The following is an 18,916-nucleotide window of genomic DNA, read 5'->3' on the forward strand; positions in this document are numbered from 1 at the left end:
CAAATATGTTATCTTTTACAAGCACACAGTAAACTGTTCTTGATTTTTCATGTACAATATTTGACATAGACTGAAATACATAACATGCAACCAATGTTTACACTATGCCCATAAACCAGATACATGGAGAAATTTCAACATACAATCATCAACTAAGAAACCCTACAGGAAAAAGTAAACATTGTTTTCTTCCTTTCAAATCCTTACCTAACTTGACATCTTAAACTAAAATACACTGCATGGTTAATTGTGCACAAAATACATCGGGGTGGACCATTTGATAAGGGATGGCGTCTGTAAGATCGATGAGACCTGTACATTATCTTTTTTATCCGATCCATTGTACATTCTTTTTTCCCACTCTCTCACCTTTTCTTTTTGTCAAACCTTCTCTGGCTGAATTTTTTTATTGGCATTTGTTAGGAATTTTTTGAAAATCTGCCAGGATTTTTTTGCCCTATTTCAACACCAAATACAGTTTACCATATCAAATGCTTACTAAATCACCACATTATATACTCTTAGTTCCAGTAGGTATAAAATTACCAAAAAATCTTAAAAATACAAATGAAAGATATCCCAGTAAAACTGAAAGTTTCGCAAAGTTGCCCCAAAAATTCAAAATTACGGATTTCAACTTAATTTCAATATATCTTATTAACAAAACCCTAAGGACCAGTTTACTAAATATCAAAGCAATCAGACTGGTAAATTTTGAGAAACAAATTTTTTGACCAAAAATGAGAAAAATTGCCCCCAAAATACAAAATTGCAGATTTCATCCTAATTTTAAATATATCTAATCAACATAAACCCTAGGAACCTGTACACTAGATATCAAAGCTACCAGATCAGAAGTTTTTGGAGAAAAATTTTTGACCAAAAAAGGCAAAAATTGCCCCAAAAATAAAAAAAATTGCCAGTTTCAACATACCTTCAATACATTATATTGAGATTAATCTTAGATACCTGTATACCAAATACATGTATTAAGCTATCAAATCAGCAGTTTTTGGATTAAAAAAAATTTATCAAAAATTGGGAAAATTGCCCCAAAATTACAAATATGACAATATCGATACAATTTGTACAAGCATGACTGAAGTCATTCTGAGGAACATGAATATTAAGTTTCATAGCATTCAGACGAGCGATTTCAGAAAACAAGATTTTTTGACTAAAAACGGAAAAAATACCCTAAAAATACAAACATGCAAATTTCATCCCAATTTTTGCACACACAATTCAGAATACCTAAAGAAGTCTGCATACCAAGTTTCAACCAAATCTGACCAATGCTTACTGAGTTTTAGCCATTTGTAGGATTTCCTTTTTCCCCCTCATTTGCATATTTTTGGCACTGACATGTTCATTTGAACAAATTCACATCTCCACCCCTAGGTGCACCTGTACACCAAATACTAGACAGTAGGTGCTACGGTTTAGGAGTTTTTGATTCGGACGGACTAACAGACATACATACATACATACATACATACACACAGACGCCATTTTTCCACCTTATACGAATACCTCCCATTTGCATATATACATATGCATATATGGGAGCGTAAAAATAACCTTTTGTGAAACATGTATTGATGAAGAAGGTGGATATCTTTGATAGCTCATTTCAGGATGGCCTGACCAAAAATGGAAAAAAAATTCCTTAACAATACAGATTTGCATATTTCATCACAATTTGAACAAATCTAACTTGGATTATCCCTAGGGACCTGTATACCAAATAACAAAGCTGTCTGACCAGTGGTTATGAAGATGAAGATTTTTACCAAAAACGCCTTTTTTGGTGCTAATTTGCATATTTTCAACAATACCTAAAAATTAAACATAGGGCCATTGTCCCTGAAGCTACTATAGACATGGATACAAAATTAAGTATTTCCTGACTGTATGAAATTATCTCACTTAGGTCATCCTACGGACTGGTAAACCAAATATTAAAGCTGTCTGACCAGCGTTTTGAAAGAACAAGCAACTCAACAGTTGACAGAGCTCTGTTGAGTTATGTAGAGAATAACCTTTTGTGACACATGTATTGATGAAGAAGGTGGATATCTTTAATTAACATTGTAAGTGAGTTCTGTTGAATAAGTTGAGACTGTACATACTCAGAGAAAGCACACTGAAGAGACAAATGTTTGAAACTTAAGAAGTTCAAGGTCATCAAAAGCATCATGTAACTTTCATTGCACTGTTTACACAGATTGCATAATTGCTATAAATAGCACATGAGGAATCTTACAGCCCAGCTTTACCATAAAAACCCTATCACTTTGACCACTCTTTTAATTGACCACTCTATTTTTTTCCTCAAAAAGTAATTTTATTTTATCCTTACCAAGTCAACCATAAATGGAAATTAGAACTTTCTCTATCTCTATCTCTATTGACTATTTTGAGCATTTCTTTTAGATGACATACCGGGCACAATAAATGACGGTTCAGAATATGTCAAAGTTGGGATTCAGGAAAGTTGCCTTTACATGTTTTAATCCTCCAAGATGGTAAACATTTCACCATGAACTGTCAAAAAAAGTTGAACTTTCTGATAATTCTACACTAAAATTATTTTGACTTTGACGATTTCCTAATTAATTCAATTATTTAAAATCATATTAATTATTTTTTTCTGGGTGAATTGATAGGTGTTATACTGTACAAGAATTACATACAATTTAAGTCAAATTTGACCAAAAATAACAAAAAAATTCCTTAAAAATACACATTTGCATATTTCATCACAATTTGAACAAGTCTAAGTTGGGTTACCCCTAGGGACCTGTATACCAAATAACAAAGCTGTCTGACCAGCGGTTATGAAGAAGAAGATTTTTTACCAAAAACACCTTTTTGGCATTAATTTGCCTATTTTCAACAATATCAAAAAATTAAAAAACTAGTTTCTCAAAATCATATTTTTCATCTACACAACAAATATCAAATCAGTAAGTACTGCGGTTCTCAAGATATTTGAGTGGACGGACGCCTCACAAACGGACATACATACATACATACATACATACATACAGACTGACGACGGACGCCGGACGGATACCCATCCCAATAGCTTCTATAGACTATAGTCTATAGTAGCTAATAAAAACAGTTTCTCAAAATCATATATTTTGTCTACACAACAAATATCAAATCAGTAAGTACTGCGGTTCTCAAGATATTTGACTGGACGGACGCCTCACAAACGAACATACATACATACGTACAGACTGACGCCGGACAGATACCCATCCTAATATCTTATATAGACTATATTAGTCTATAGTAGCTAATAAACGAGGGTTAATTACAATCTAATTATAAGTAAACAAGACTTGCTTATCAAGATTTACGTCATAAAAAACAGCATATCTGTCAGGTTATAAAGAATCTTCAGCTGGTTATCTTTATCAGTATTTTCATCCTATTAACCAAGCACATTTTAACTTTCAAATTAACATTGCAAATAAGTTATGTTGAATACGTTGAGCCTGTAGGTAATCAGAGGAAGCACACAGAAGAGACAAATGTTTGAAACTTAAGAAGTTCAAGGTCATCAAAAGCATTATAAGGAATCATGTAACACTTTCATTGCACTGTTTACACAGATTGCATAATTGCTATAAATAGCACATGAGGAATCCTACAGCCCAGCTTTACCATAAAAACCCTATCACTTTGACCACTCTATTTTTTTCCTCAAAAAGTAACTTTATTTTATCCTTACCAAGTCAACCATAAATGGAAATTATGTTAAAAGAAGAACTTTCTCTATCTCTATTTATTTGACCACCATATCATGACAAACTATTATGAGCAATTTCTTTTAGATAACATACAGAGCACAATATATGATGGTTCAGAATATGTCAAAGTTGGGATTCAGGAAAGTTGCCTTCACATGATTTCACTATGAACTGTCAAAAAAGTTGAACTTTCTGGTAATTCTACACTAAAATTATTTTGGCTTTGATGATTTCCTAATTAATTCAATTATTTAAAATCATATTAATTATTTTTTTCTGGGTGAATTGATAGGGTTTATACAGTACAAGAATTACATACAATGTAAGTCAAATTTTGACCAAAAATGACAAAAAAATTCCTTAAAAATACACATTTGCATATTTCATCACAATTTTAAAAATCTAAGTTGGGTTATCCCTAGGGACCTATATACCAAATAACAAAGCTGTCTGACCAGCGGTTATGAAGAAGATTTTTTACCAAAAACGCCTTTTTTGGCACTAATTTGCATATTTTCACCAAATTAAAAAAACGAAGAAAAAAATAGTTTCTCAAAATCATATATATTTAGTCTACACAACAAATATCAAATCAGTAAGTACTGCGGTTCTCAAGTGGACGGACGCCTCACAAACGGACATACATACCAAATAACAAAGCTGTCTGAACAGCGGTTATGAAGAAGAAGATTTTTTACCAAAAATGCCTTTTTTTGGCATTAATTTGCATATTTTCAACAATATCAAAAAATTTAAAAAAAAGAGTTTCTCAAAATCATATTTTTCATTTTCACAACAAATATCAAATCAGTAAGTACTGCGGTTCTCAAGATATTTGAGTGGACGGACGCCTCACAAACGGACATACATACATACATACATACATACAGACTGACGCCGGACGGATACCCATCCCAACCAGCCTGTTTTGCATTTTTTCCTGCCTACTTTTAACATAATTAGATTATTTTTATAGACCTATTCTTATAATTTCACTTTGAACTGCACAAGCATAAAACAGTTTCTAAATACCCATTTGTGGCTCTTTGAGCCCGATCTTTAATTGGCTGATGGAAGCGCTTATGGTGTTGCCTTTGTTACAAGCAGCTTGATTGGTTTGATTAGTATGAAGGTCATCTCAGGTCTTCTTTAACCTGTTAACGATGGCGTCAAAAAGAAATGTGGCGTCAGCCACTGGCACGTTGCCGATGGAATATTTTTTCAAAAGATTCAAAAGATTTACCTGATTCCAACAATACGTTTAGTTTATGTATGAAAAACTTAATTTCGCTGAATTTGTGAGAAACAAGTCATTGACAATGACATAGTCCCCACTTGTAATAGGAGTATTAGGTTTGATGGGGCAGGGAAATGTGGTCATTCAGAAGTATCACTGGAGAGTATATGTTGGGATCTATGGGCACATAGGTCTATGTCGTTGTTCCCAATTTGAAACACAAGAGGCATCAGACCTCTAGCTGTGTTGGCCTGCACAGAAATACATATGCACATGATAATGAGGTACAAGATGTGATATCTTAATGTCTAATATCCTATCAGATAATCGCAATCATACCAATCCATAATCCAATGACAGTAGGTCAGAATTCGCAAGACAATAGTTGTAAACATAGACACAAGACAGCACAGAACAGACAGTAAATAGACGGTACACAAACAAAGTCATATTCATGAAAGAAAGATATATGGACCTCTGGCCAGAAGACCAAGAAGTGATGTCAGGTGTTTCAAAAATAGAATTGGAGGGTATAGAACTTGTGGTTACTGAGTTATGCATATATATGTATAATCAAGGTCAAACGTCATAAAGTCACGTGACATTTTGAAAAAAAATTGTATTGCTAATTAATCCCTATATGCCAAAAATCAGACCTCTAGCTCTATTCCCTTGGCCAGAATTAGATGTGTGCATAATTAATGAGGTAAAGCGTGTGTTGTCATAAGGTCTCCCATCCTACTAAATATAAAGGACATAGCACTTGTGGTTACGCATTTATCGACATAAACGTATATTTCAGGTCAAAGGTCATTGAGGTCACATGACATTTGGTCAAAAAATTTCTATCCTATAGTTATCCCTATATACCAAAAATCAGACATCAAGCTCTATGGGTTTGCTCAGAATTAGATATACGCATAATTAATGAAGTACAATATGTGGCGTCATAAGCTGTCCAATCATACCATACATGAAGGGTGTAGCACTTGTGGTTACTGAGTTATGGACAAATATGTATATTTGAGGTCAAAGGTCACCGAGATCACATGACATTTTGTAAAAAAAAATTGTATCGCTAAGTTATCCCTATATACCAAAAATCAGACCTCTAGCTCTATTGGCTTGCTCAAAATTAGACATGCACATAATTAATGAGGTACAATATGTGGCGTCATAAGCTGTCTCATCATACTGTATATGAAGGGTGTAGCACTTGTGGTTACTGAGCTATGGAGAAATATGTATATTTAAGGTCAAAGGTCACCAAGGTCACGTGACATTTTGAAAAAAAAAATTGTATCGCTAAGTTATCCCTATATACCAAAAATCAGACCTCTAGCTCTATTGGCTTGCTCAAAATTAGATATGCACATAATTAATGAGGTACAATATGTGGCGTCATAAGGTGTCCCATCATACCATACATGAAGGGTGTAGCACTTGTGGTTACTGAGTTATGGACAAATATGTATATTTGAGGTCAAAGGTCACGTGACATTATGTCAAAAAAATTGTATTGCTAAGTTATCCCTATATACCAAAAATCAGACCTCTAGCTCTATTGGCTCGCTCAAAATTAGATATGTGCATAATTAATAAGGTACAATATGTGGCGTCATAAGGTGTCCCATCATACCACATATGAAGGGTGGTAGCACTTGTAGTTACTGAGTTATGGACAAATATGTATATTTGAGATCAAAGGTCATGAAGGTCACATGACATTTTGTCAAAATATCCGAGATATCTGCGTGAATGGATGGACTCATGGATGGACGAACAGACGGACATGACCCAATCTATAAGCCCACTGGACTTCATCCGTGGGGACTAAAAATTGTGTCATTGCATCCTTTTTGGAATATGAATACGATGAGAAACTAGATGTTTATTTTTTGTGGCCTTATACATGGGAGTCTATGGAGATCTGCCTTATACATGGGAGTCTACGGATGTGTAAACTAAAAATATGCAAATTTCACCACTTGCCCAAATTTGGGAAAGGTCACTCCTATGCACTTCCATACCAAGTTTCAAATCAATCGGACTTGTGGTTTCAGAGAAGAAGATTTTTTGACCAAAAATGGGAGAAAATTACAAAAAAATTCATGAAAAATAGCAAGTCCAAGATACTGACCCAAGATGTGCACAATCATTTCATGTCAGCCCAAAGTACTTACATGCTAATTTTTCATGTAATCTGCTCAGTGGTTATTGAGTTTTTTCAATTTTGACTGTTTTCACATTTTTTCACTTAATTTGCATATTTTTGGCAATGACAACTTCATTTGAACAAAATCTCATCTACAGCCCATCATCCATGTACACACCAAATATCAAGATGAAATGTACAGCGGTTTTGGAGGTTTTGATGTTGACGGACAGACATACAGACATACATACATACAGACATTTCCCTAGCCTATAAGAATAGCTTCCATTGACATATATACATATGGCTATGGGAGCTAAAAATTGCCTTAAAAATGCAAATTTGCATATTTCTGCACAATTTGAACAAATCTGAAATAGATCATCCCTAGGGACATATATATTAAATATCAAAGCTATCTGACTGGTAGTTTTGAAGAAGAAGATTTTTAAATTTTTTTTTACCAAAATGACAAAAATTGCCTTAAAAATACAAATTTGCAAATATCACCACGATTTGAACAAATCTGACTTAAGTAACCCTAAGTAAACTGCATATCAAATTTCAAAGCAATCGGACAAGTGGTTGAAGAGAAGATTTTTTTACCAAAAACACCAAAAAAATGCCCCAAAAATACAAATATGCAAATTTCACCACGATTTGAACAAACTTAAGTGAGGTCACCTCAAGTGAACTTCATATAAAATTTCAAAGCAGTTTGACTTGCTGTTTCAGAGGAGAAGGCAATTGTTGACGGACGACGGAAAATCAACCTATTTGATAAGCTCCGCGTCGCTGACAGCGGAGCTAAAATAGAGTATATGAAAGTCTAGAGTTATGCTGAATGAATATAAATAAATTAACATACATTAATAGAGTTGGTGGAAACTACGGAGTGGCTCAATTATAAGATTCCCCCTTGTAATTATGCCCATTTAACCCTTTTCCTGCCAAGTCCATATTTCAGCACCAGGTCAAGATGGTTAAAATTAATGAAACACAACATATTCCATATGGTGTATTTTAACATAATACTGTGAATTTGAAAACTGTTGAAATGATAAATACTGTCATGATGATAAATACCAAGCCAAGTGGGTAAAAATATGTCATGTTTTGGCTCAATACCACTTTTTACTGACTTGGCTGATGGGGAAGTGATACTGTCTGGCAGGAAAAGGGTTAATGTTGCTGAACCAAGGTCTTACAATAAGACGACTATGGTAATTTTTCTGCCAGCCCTGTGAAGATACTGCGTCTCAATGACAGAAGGTCATATTCTTGATTCACAACTGTGAGCATACGACTGAACTTTATACTGCATAATGTAACACAGAAAGTGCAGTGTTTGTATAGTTATGGATATATTTACCTGATTCAAATGATTGCCTGATTGTATCTACTGGTAGAAAATCATTCCTGACCATGGAATCCAGGATATCTTTGATAAACTGTCCTTGATCGGTAAGTAGCACAAAAATTCCGCTACCTATAAAATACAATCAGAATAATAGCGTCAATGATGACACTGTTGCTCGTCAGTGCATTTAGCTGTGGGGATGCAAGGAGAGAGGATTCAGGAATGTTGCTGAGAGAGATGCAAAGAAAGGGTTGAAATGTGAAACTGTAATAATAAAACCAATTGTTTTTTTAGCAGTGAGTGTCCAGCTTGGTAAACATGTCATCACATACATGAAGGCAAAAAACATAATTTTCACATGTCCATCAAACTTGGAACTTGCATAGATCAACATAGATCATCCAAATTGATTTATCTGCAAGATTGTGTATGTTCCTTGCTACAAAATTCTGACCTGATTGAATTATAACAGGAAAACATGCACGCATGACTGAAAACGAATATATAATTCTAAACAAGCTTTCTTCGTGTCATTGATAGCCTTGATTTTCTTTGGATATTGAATGGACACATTTATTAAGACATCATTTAGCTTGTCAATGACACTGAATTGATTTTTTGCAGAAACTCGATAGGTCCAGCTAAGTACACATGCTTACTCATAACAGCTGTACCGCGATGATCACAACATTGTTTTGTGATATCTCGATACAAAATTAAAATATTGATTAATATGTTGTATTGACTGTTAAGTTGCAAATGTTTCTTTGGATGTTGAAACATGTTAGCATAGTGTGTCACAAAGCATGTGAAAACAACCTGCTTGATTTCCATGGACTTTCTGGTCGCCCATTGATGTCAGGGATAGAAAATGAGACACATTGATACTATGTGGGTGTCAGGAAATGAAAGAAAGTATTAGAAAGATTTTGACAAGCTCTTTAACTTGAAAAATTACATCATCGCCGAACTTGCCAATTCGAATCTACAACTGGTGTATCGTGTTGATGAACTCAACCATGCTGAGTACGGTGTGGCCTGCCCACTTGTACCACCATACTTCAACAGAACAGTTATCACAAAAGAACGATGTCACTTTTGGTTTCAACATGTGAAAGAATGCGATATTTTAGTGTTGAACTAAAATACACATATTTTATTACTTGTACAAAAACTCACCAGATGGGTTTTTATATAGCGCATTCTTTTATCTTCCGTGGTCACAGATTCACAATCACTGAATTATCGTTCAGAACAGGTTGCCTTCGTAACTCTCCAAAATTCACAATCAAATCATTGTTTCACCCAATTTTATATGTCAGCAATGCATTTGCATTTGCATTTGATGAATAATTTATGTGAGCCACACTAACAAATTGGCCTTCACCTTGCCACTCCATATAAGAAAATGAAGTCTGGTCATTGTCAGTGATCATGGTCTGGGTCAAAAATTTACGGCAAACACAGCTAGATAAATTGGAGGGTAATTATTATCAACTCATTTTTGCAGTATCAATGGCGACCACAGTAAAACAAGACAGATGCTAAGTTTACACTGTGTGCTACAAAGTTGTACAAAGATTTGACCCTTCAAAAAAGCGGGTCAAAAGCTTTCCTTTGATGAGAAGGTGCGTAGATTTATATGCTTGAATATATGGCACTGCAAGTGCGACAAATTGTTGGCCAGTCTACAGTCCAGAAATTACAAGTCTGAAAAGTTAGGTTGACATGTCTTACTCATGCTCAGTGTAACCACAGTTATTGCTGTATAATTAAAATATGATGATGATTTCCAGTTGGAGAAAATGAGAGCATGTCTGTGTGGTCTGAGACGTGCCTAGGGATCACCTTGGGTGCACCTGAGGTGAGCCTGGATGATGTGTTAGTTTAGCTTTTAACTGTATGCATTTTAGAAACATTTTAAGCAAATAAACCATGTTGCATACAATCATATGCAAGTTTTAAAATCGTAATGGAACCTATGGTCAATTTACAGACAACTGCAACATATAACTGAAACACAGAAACATTTAAGTTCATACCTGATTTCAGTATGTTGCAGTGGTACTTATACTTAATACCAAATACAGTGAGCCAACGTGCATTGCCGTTCTAAACTTCTTACAGTATGATAGACAAACACACACACACACACACTGGTACATGTACAAATGCCCATACAATGACAGATACATGTACCTGTCTCATGACCTCCTTTTGCCACCTGTTGATGGAAGGTACATACAGTGTATGGACAAGTTGGGAACCCTGATAGATATAATGTTTCTGAAGCACTTACCTGATGTTGAACTTTTATTAGCCTCAAATGCAAAACCTTCTTCAATATTTCCAAACCTAGAGATGTCTTGCAACTGCCAGGCTCCAAGAAGTTTTACTGGTACTGAAGTTGTAATGGCCATATGATTATGACAAAAGTACATAGTTGCTGGACCTGGAGGTAGTTTTCCACGATTTGGAATACTTATTGTAAACTTGTGGTCAGCAACTGGGAAAGAAGACAGATTACAGAATGTTCAAAAGAAATGTTGAAATCGGTTGAGACAATAAAAGTTAACACTAGACATTGTGTCAATGTACACTGCACAATGAAGCATTGGAATCAGTCAGCAGATCATTAAATCAGGAAAGATCATCAAATGATTGCATAATCAAACAACCAACAACAAAATACATGATAGCTATGCTGAAAATGATCTTGACAAAACAACACTTCTTTCAATTCAACGGTGAATTTTGCTGTCAAATATTTGGGTACAGTACGGGATCTCCAGTTTTACCAGAAATTCCTGACATTACATTTCACGAGACAAAATGAGAATAATTTAGCAACATGCAGATTTATGATTATCATTGGAACTCAACATGAGCATAATGAATTCATATCAAACTTAAAAAATGCACCCTACTTTCAAATTTTCGAAAGCTCTTCTCAAGATATCAAATCGTTAGTCCTCATTATCTATAAAGGTCATCGGTGCAACAAAGAGAATATTCTCGACTTCAGAACACACACAAAACCAACAGATACATTGCGGTTCATGAAACCAAAGGGAAACATTCAAGGGCCTTGTTAAAAGCGAAACATTACAATACATTAGAACAATCATGCAACAACATTCATTTTGCGTATTGTAGAGTGCTCCAGTTTAAATACTTGTCGAGCACTCTACGATTACCTGACATGGAGAAATTCACCATCGGCTACTCCACCAAGAACATTCCTCTCCCATCAAGGAAAGATTATCTACATCGCCCCATCGAAAAGACTGAACAGTATCTACGCAGAATGCGATGGATAGCACACTTTTTCCTCCATCCCAATTCAACTTCATCTTGCAAACAGACGTATGGCTTCAAAGTCCACAAAGAACCCACCCCCGATCGACGAGCTAAAAAAATTTGACGACGGCACGCTGAATGTAATACAGACGACGAAATTCAAACAAGTACGCAACCCCTTTCTTAACAAGCTTAAAGACGATGCCCAACGTATCAAGAACGAAAGCAAACTACTGATTGCCGCCGACAAAACCACGAACTTCTACAAGATAGATCCCTCAACGTACAACGATCTGTTAGAACAAAACATAACCAAATCCTACAAAAAAGCCCACCACGCCACTACCCAAGCCATCCATATAGAGAGCAAGCGCATCGCATCAAAACTAGACATCGACGACAGGATAGACATAACAGCTAACAAAGGCGCATTTATTACGCTAAAAGACCACAAACCGAACTTTGCAAACAAACCTACCTGCAGATTGATCAACCCCACCAAATCGGAAATAAGCAAAATCAGGAAAGAGATCCTTGACCGAATAAACATGAAAATCACTGCAGCAACCAAAATAAACCAATGGAAAAACACCTCAGCTGTAGTTGAATGGTTCAAGCTTATCAAAAACAAGGAAAAATACAACTTCATCCGCTTCTACATCGAAGAATTCTATCCATCCATCAGCAAAGACCTCCTCAACAAAGCGCTTAACTTCGCCTCTACCTACGACAAGATCACCACCGATGAACGAAACGTCATCATCCACGCCAAAAACGCCCTCCTGATACATAAACAACAATCATGGCAGAAGAAAAACACTAAAGCATTTGACGTAACTATGGGCAGTTTTGACGGTGCAGAAACATGCGAATTGGTAGGCAGCTTCCTTCTTTGCCAGCTGCAGACTAAATTCGGCAACAACATAGGACTTTACAGAGACGACGGACTAGCCATTTCAGACGCCAACCCCGAGAAAAACAGAAAACATCAAAAAGAAATCTGCCGCATCTTCAAAAACAATGGGCTGAAAATCACAATCGACGCTAACAAACAAGTTATCAACTTCCTCGATGTCACATTCAACTTAGCGCAAATACATATCAACCCTACACCAAGCCTAATACCACACTCCAGTACGTTCACCGTGAAAGCAACCACCCTATTAGCACTACATGTATAAGGAACATACCAGCCGGAATCAACAAACGCCTCTCCAACCTATCATCCGACCGAGCCTCCTTTGACAAATCTACCCCGCCATATCAAAAAGCATTTGACGAGAGTGGATACCAATACACTCTACAATACGAACCGACAACCACAAACAAAAGAAGAAACAGGCAAAGAAACAACATCATCTGGTACAACCCACCATTTAGCAAAAATGTAAGCACCAACATCGGACAGAGATTCCTTTCCTTAGTAGACAAATGTTTTCCAGTAAATCACAAGCTCAGAAAAATATTCAACAGAAACACCATAAAGATCAGCTACAGCACCATGAACAACACGAAAGAGATCATCGACAGCCACAACAAATGCATTTTGAGGCCACAAAGCAACAACAATACCACTGAGACCAATAACAGCAAGACATGCAACTGCCGGCAAAAAGACACACGCCCACTCGACAGTAACAGCCTACGACTTGTGAAACCACCGATGAGCTGGCTTGAAAGATCGAGTCGATAATCTTTCTGTCTGTACCTTCGGTTGGGATTTGGAGAATGGGCAATGCTGTACAGGATGAAGGCGTTGATTATCATCCGATCGATGAAAAACCAGAACAGGTACTTCCAAAACTTCATGTACTTGTTGTTGATCGGGTAGTACGATGCCATCTGGTCGCTCAAATCTACGCCGCCCATGAAGCTGCTATATTTTCTCACCACTGTTGGTACAAACACCTCCTTTCCCTTTCGCTGAATTTCAACTCCACCGGGATTACAGTTGGTACTCAGCAGTGTTACATCGCGTTTGTCATGCCAGAGTGTCGCTATGATTTCACCACTCTTCCGGTAAACATAGTCGCCTGGTTTCAACTTTGTCGCTGACTTTGACACGGCAGGAGGAAGCCCTTTACTGTTTTTGCGAACAGTGCTGCAGACGTACGTACGTCTGTTCAACAAGTCAACGGCCAGACGCAGAGAACTAAAAAAGTTGTCATAATAAAGATGATGTCCCATGCCAAAATATCTGCTGGTGAGATCGACAACGACGCTGTAGCCGAGACCGTGTTGAATCTGCTCTCCTTTCCCGGCGTATGGGATCATGTCAAACGTATATCCAGTCCGTGGACATGCAGCCGACCAAATCTTAAATCCCCACTTCACGGGCTTCGCAGGCATATACTGGATCATCGGTGACCGTCCGCTAAATTTGCACAGGCTTCATCGATTGAAATTTCCCGGAAAGGCATGAACTTCATCGGAAATTTAGAACGAACTACGTCAATTATAGGGCGAACTTTGTAAAGTCGATCTCTGCCGGGATCTTGTCGGTCAGGCTCAGCGTACGGATCATTGACGTGCAAATACTGGTTCAGCTTCATAAACCGTTTCGCGACATGACTTTCGCCACCCCTGGTACATGGAGACGATCATCTGTTGACCAGAAGTCGCGTATCTCGGGTAAAGAGTGGATACCCATTAAGATAATGACACCAAAATACGCCTTCATTTCATTTCTGTCGACCGGACTCCAATCGGCATCAACTTTCTGTAAGCGATCTTGCTTGAACTGCGCGTATTTGTTGGTCTCACGGACAAGGTGATCCAGAAAATCATCTGTCATGAACAGCCGAAAAAATCCAGCTGATCGCCTGTACAACCAAGATCGTGGAACGGCCAGACTCATCACCGTTAAAATTAAATAAAGTCACATCATCGGAATTTTCTGACCACTGCAGATCGGCCACATCAATATCGTCAGCGTGAAGATCTTCCAACAGGCGTTCGGCAAGCTCGGTTGGGTCGATGTCGCTTCCATTTTCACGCTGATAGGCTTCCCGGGCAATTTCCGTTCTCAGTTGCTGTTCCGTTATTTCTTCTGTGGTGAAGCCTTCAAAATCACTATCGGAATCGAATCCCCAAAGAAAATGTCCCAAACCCCATCGTTTCGTACTTCCGGGGTCGACATCCGCAGTTCAAACAAACTTTTAAATGAATATTCACACATGTAAATCTGGCGCCTGTGTTCAAAGATAAGGTCAGGAGGTCGTCTGTCAAGGGGCGGGAAACTAATCGTTTATTCATGAGGGGAGGCGGGAAATGTATTCAATTATTGGTGACGTCGAGATAAGATGTTGTAGAACGTCAGTGATTTATGAGTACTTGTCACGACCAAAAATAACGATGTAATCACTCTGTGTGTAACATAGCAACGTGCAGGCCGTCTCAGGCCTGATTGGGATTTCAATACCGTGTGCGTACGAAGCCGGGTCAGGCCTAATCGGGTATTCTGGACTGTGATTGGCTGGGCCGTTTCAGGCCGTACTGGAGCGCAAAAGGTTAAGTGAGGTCACCCCAAGTGAGCTGGCATATAAAATTTCAAAGCAATTGGACTTGCGGTTTCAGAGGAGAAGGCAATTGTTGACGGACGATGACGACGACGGATAATCAACCTATTTGATAAGCTCCGCGTCGCTGACAGCGGAGCTAAAAATTGCACTTTTATCTCTTTTTGTATTATTTATGTATTCACCCTCAGACACCCAAAATTTGCATATTCTAATACAATATAACTTTGAATGGATTGATCAATTTTCATGCGGTTTGTTGCATTCTTCATCATTTTTCCTGCTCTTTCAACCTAAATATTGATTATTTCAAAAACCATCACTCTTAAATTTGCATTGGAATACCCAGTACTAGTACTAAACTACTCTCTTGACGAAGATTTACGGCTTTAGAGAAATCATATAACAAGCGATTTTTGATGGTGGTGAGATGTGTAAACCATGGTACATGGTTTTCTCGCACCTCACTTTTAGTAGACTCCCCGATTGCCCTAAGGGGGAATAGCTTCATGTTGTTTCGATTACTTTTCCAATCTAAACAGAGTTCAATAATTGGTCATGTTGATTTCAAGCAACATAACAGATGTACACAAAACAATCCTTACAGTATGCTTTCACAAACATCACTCAAATAGTGAATGCGAGTTGCGATTCAAAGATGTCTAGGTGGCAATTTTTTTATTTTAAAGTTTGGCAATTACTGAAGTTGGAGAAATCCCTCTGTTCTTCTCATTTCAAATGCTACCTGTGAATAAATACCTGTGAATAAAGGGAGTGAGCCATGCTGTGTATGGTGTTTGGATTTGATGAATAGGTCATGGACGTCTTTTTTTACGTCCATGATACTATTGATAGGACTGAAACAATGTATCAATTAATCAGCTCATCGGGAATTGATAACTAAGTACTTCCTAGACTTGACCTGGGTAGACTTCAAAATAAATGACTTACCTTTACCCAAAGCTGACCGTATCTTAGTTTCCCATTCTATCATTCTATCTCGTCGATCAAAAGCTAGAAGAATTATCCTTTGGAGAGTAATTATTGAAAGTACATTGGGGTGTCTTTGAATCGATAGGCTGCATTCCATTCCACAGAAATCACCCAGTGATAATGAAAGGGTTTCTCGTGAATTAACATCTCTAAATGTTGTAAAATCGTGGTACAGTGAAATTATAACTTGATCTGAAACACAAGAAAAAAATCAATATGACTGAGAAGTTGCAAACTCAGACAAAATATGAAAAAAATGTAAATGACTTGTGCTCCCATTTCCATCAAAAAATATTGATGCACACAGAGATTTATAGTAGCCTTACACCTCATGATTATTGTCAATGACGAAACATCATACAGTTGATGTAATCTACTTTTTGCAGTCTCAGTAAAGTGATACACGCTTCCTTATTTGCAAAAGGATGAGATACATGTAAAGCTGAAAGACTGTCTTTTATACTTGATCAATGCCATAACCTTAACGAACTCTACAACGTGTGAGCGGTCTCAGTCAGAAAAATGTAACAACTTAGCCGGCTATTGAACCACTCTTTTTTGGGAGTGGAGATTTAGCCGACTGGTTCTGTCTCTGGCCTCTCAGCTAGGCGACTGATGCCGTATGTTGTGGGTTCGAATCCGATTGAAAACTATCCGTATTTTCTATCCTAGGTTGGTAACACTGCTGGTGGACAGAATTGTCCCCGAGGTTATCGTTCGCCCAGTTAAAGCGATGAAATTCGTTTCTTCGCTTCGATGTAGTGTGTATGTGCGATGTATGATAGTGAGCATGCGTGCGTGAGTGCTTCACGAACTCTACAACGTGTTGAGCGGTCTCAGTCAGAAAAATGTAACAACTTAGCCGGCTATTGAACCACTCTTTTTTGGGAGTGGAGATTTAGCCGACTGGTTCTGTCTCTGGCCTCTCAGCTAGGCGACTGATGCCGTATGTTGTGGGTTCGAATCCGATTGAAAACTATCCGTATTTTCTATCCTGGTTGGTAACACTGCTGGTGGACAGAATTGTCCCCGAGGTTATCGTTCGCCCAGTTAAAGCGATGAAATTCGTTTCTTCGCTTCGATGTAGTGTGTATGTGCGATGTATGATAGTGAGCATGCGTGCGTGAGTGCTTCACGAACTCTACAACGTGTTGAGCGGTCTCAGTCAGAAAATGTAACAACTTAGCCGGCTATTGAACCACTCTTTTTGGGAGTGGAGATTTAGCCGACTGGTTCTGTCTCTGGCCTCTCAGCTAGGCGACTGATGCCGTATGTTGTGGGTTCGAATCCGATTGAAAACTATCCGTACTTAATTTGCTAATATCTAGAACAAAATTTTAAGTTCGCATGACTTAAAGTGGCACTCCCATTTGGTAACATTTTTAAAACACATTTTTTTAGTGCTAACGGTCGATATTTGACATAGCGACTGCACACAGATCGCGCGATATCGATAAAACCATGTCTTCAAGTTCAAAAGAGTAAAAGTTTGAATTCCGGTGGCCCACCTAAATTCAGCTTCCGAACATAGAACGTTCGGCACTGGGGCCATTGTCAACTAAGCTATGGAGTACGAGTCTACACTGACGCTGCTGTACGCCACAGTACCACTTGCCTCGGTGATCGGTCATGCCCACAAACCAATTTAAATCGGCCTGGCCCTGTGGCACAAAGTTGCAATCTGCTTACTAGGCTATATTTTAGTGGCTATTGAATTTTTAGACAGTGCCTCCTCAACAGAAAACTACAGCTAAAAGTAAAATGTTGTAAGATGTTGAAACATTTTACCCTCCTTCCTACAAAGTTGCAATGTATTGAAACAGTTTACTCTCCTTTCTACAAAGTTACAAATTCCCTGGTATGTAAAACAAATATTTTGGTGTTTGATACTACAATCCACTGTGAAACGTCCATGAATAGGCTTTGCCTCTGTGAGTCCCCAGTCATCCTTGAGTCAAAGTTTTACCTACTCTGCTTGAATCAAAATTTGGTCTGCAACTACTCAGTTTGATAGTAAAAACAAAAATGTCAAAGGAAACTTTCACAAATAGAATCATAATACATGTACAAGGGAAAAGGAGAAAAACTGGGGTTTTCTGAAAGGTCAAATCCAGGTCATCTCATGTGATGTCATGAATGAAAACCCCTTAAAGGCAGGGGGAGCCTATAAATACCCCCTATCTCCCTGGGGATTCATAATCCAACATGAGTGGCACAACGTCAACGAATGCTCCCGAAAATCTGGATCTTTCAACAACCATGGTGTAAATTAAAGCACTGTTCCAACATATTACGTTTTGTGAATACTTGTGGCATCACCCTGTTGGCGAAATTCTCTCATTTTTTCCATTTTAAGTTGATTTTTTATGCCAAAACTGCTTCGATGATGTGTTCGAAGCGTCCACAGACAATAGATGAAAGCATTCAAACAGCTGCCAATCACGAGGGGACGCGCAAAGGTGCAAACGATCAAACATTTGTTGTGTACATCGGATCGATTACGATGTCAACAATGAATAAACGATTCTTACTACTGAAAAAAAAACTTGACCAACGGTTACTGAACGCGCGCCTCAATGAATTCAGACA

At 37.7% G+C, this 18,916-nt stretch overlaps 1 protein-coding gene across 1 annotated transcript in view; it reads right to left on the reverse strand.

Moving 5' to 3' along the window:
• The window catches only part of LOC139122442 (uncharacterized), a 64,123-nt gene that overhangs the window by 36,604 nt on the left and 8,603 nt on the right, over window positions 1–18,916 (reverse strand). Inside the window, exons 3-5 of the mRNA XM_070687816.1 lie at window positions 16,286–16,519; window positions 10,816–11,022; window positions 8,529–8,645 (exon numbers count right to left, since the gene is read on the reverse strand). Of these exons, the coding sequence (XP_070543917.1) occupies window positions 8,529–8,645; window positions 10,816–11,022; window positions 16,286–16,519 (558 nt within the window). The remainder of the gene's footprint in view (window positions 1–8,528; window positions 8,646–10,815; window positions 11,023–16,285; window positions 16,520–18,916) is intronic.

Source organism: Ptychodera flava, chromosome 22, assembly GCF_041260155.1.
Source record: "Ptychodera flava strain L36383 chromosome 22, AS_Pfla_20210202, whole genome shotgun sequence".
NCBI lineage: Eukaryota > Metazoa > Hemichordata > Enteropneusta > Ptychoderidae > Ptychodera > Ptychodera flava.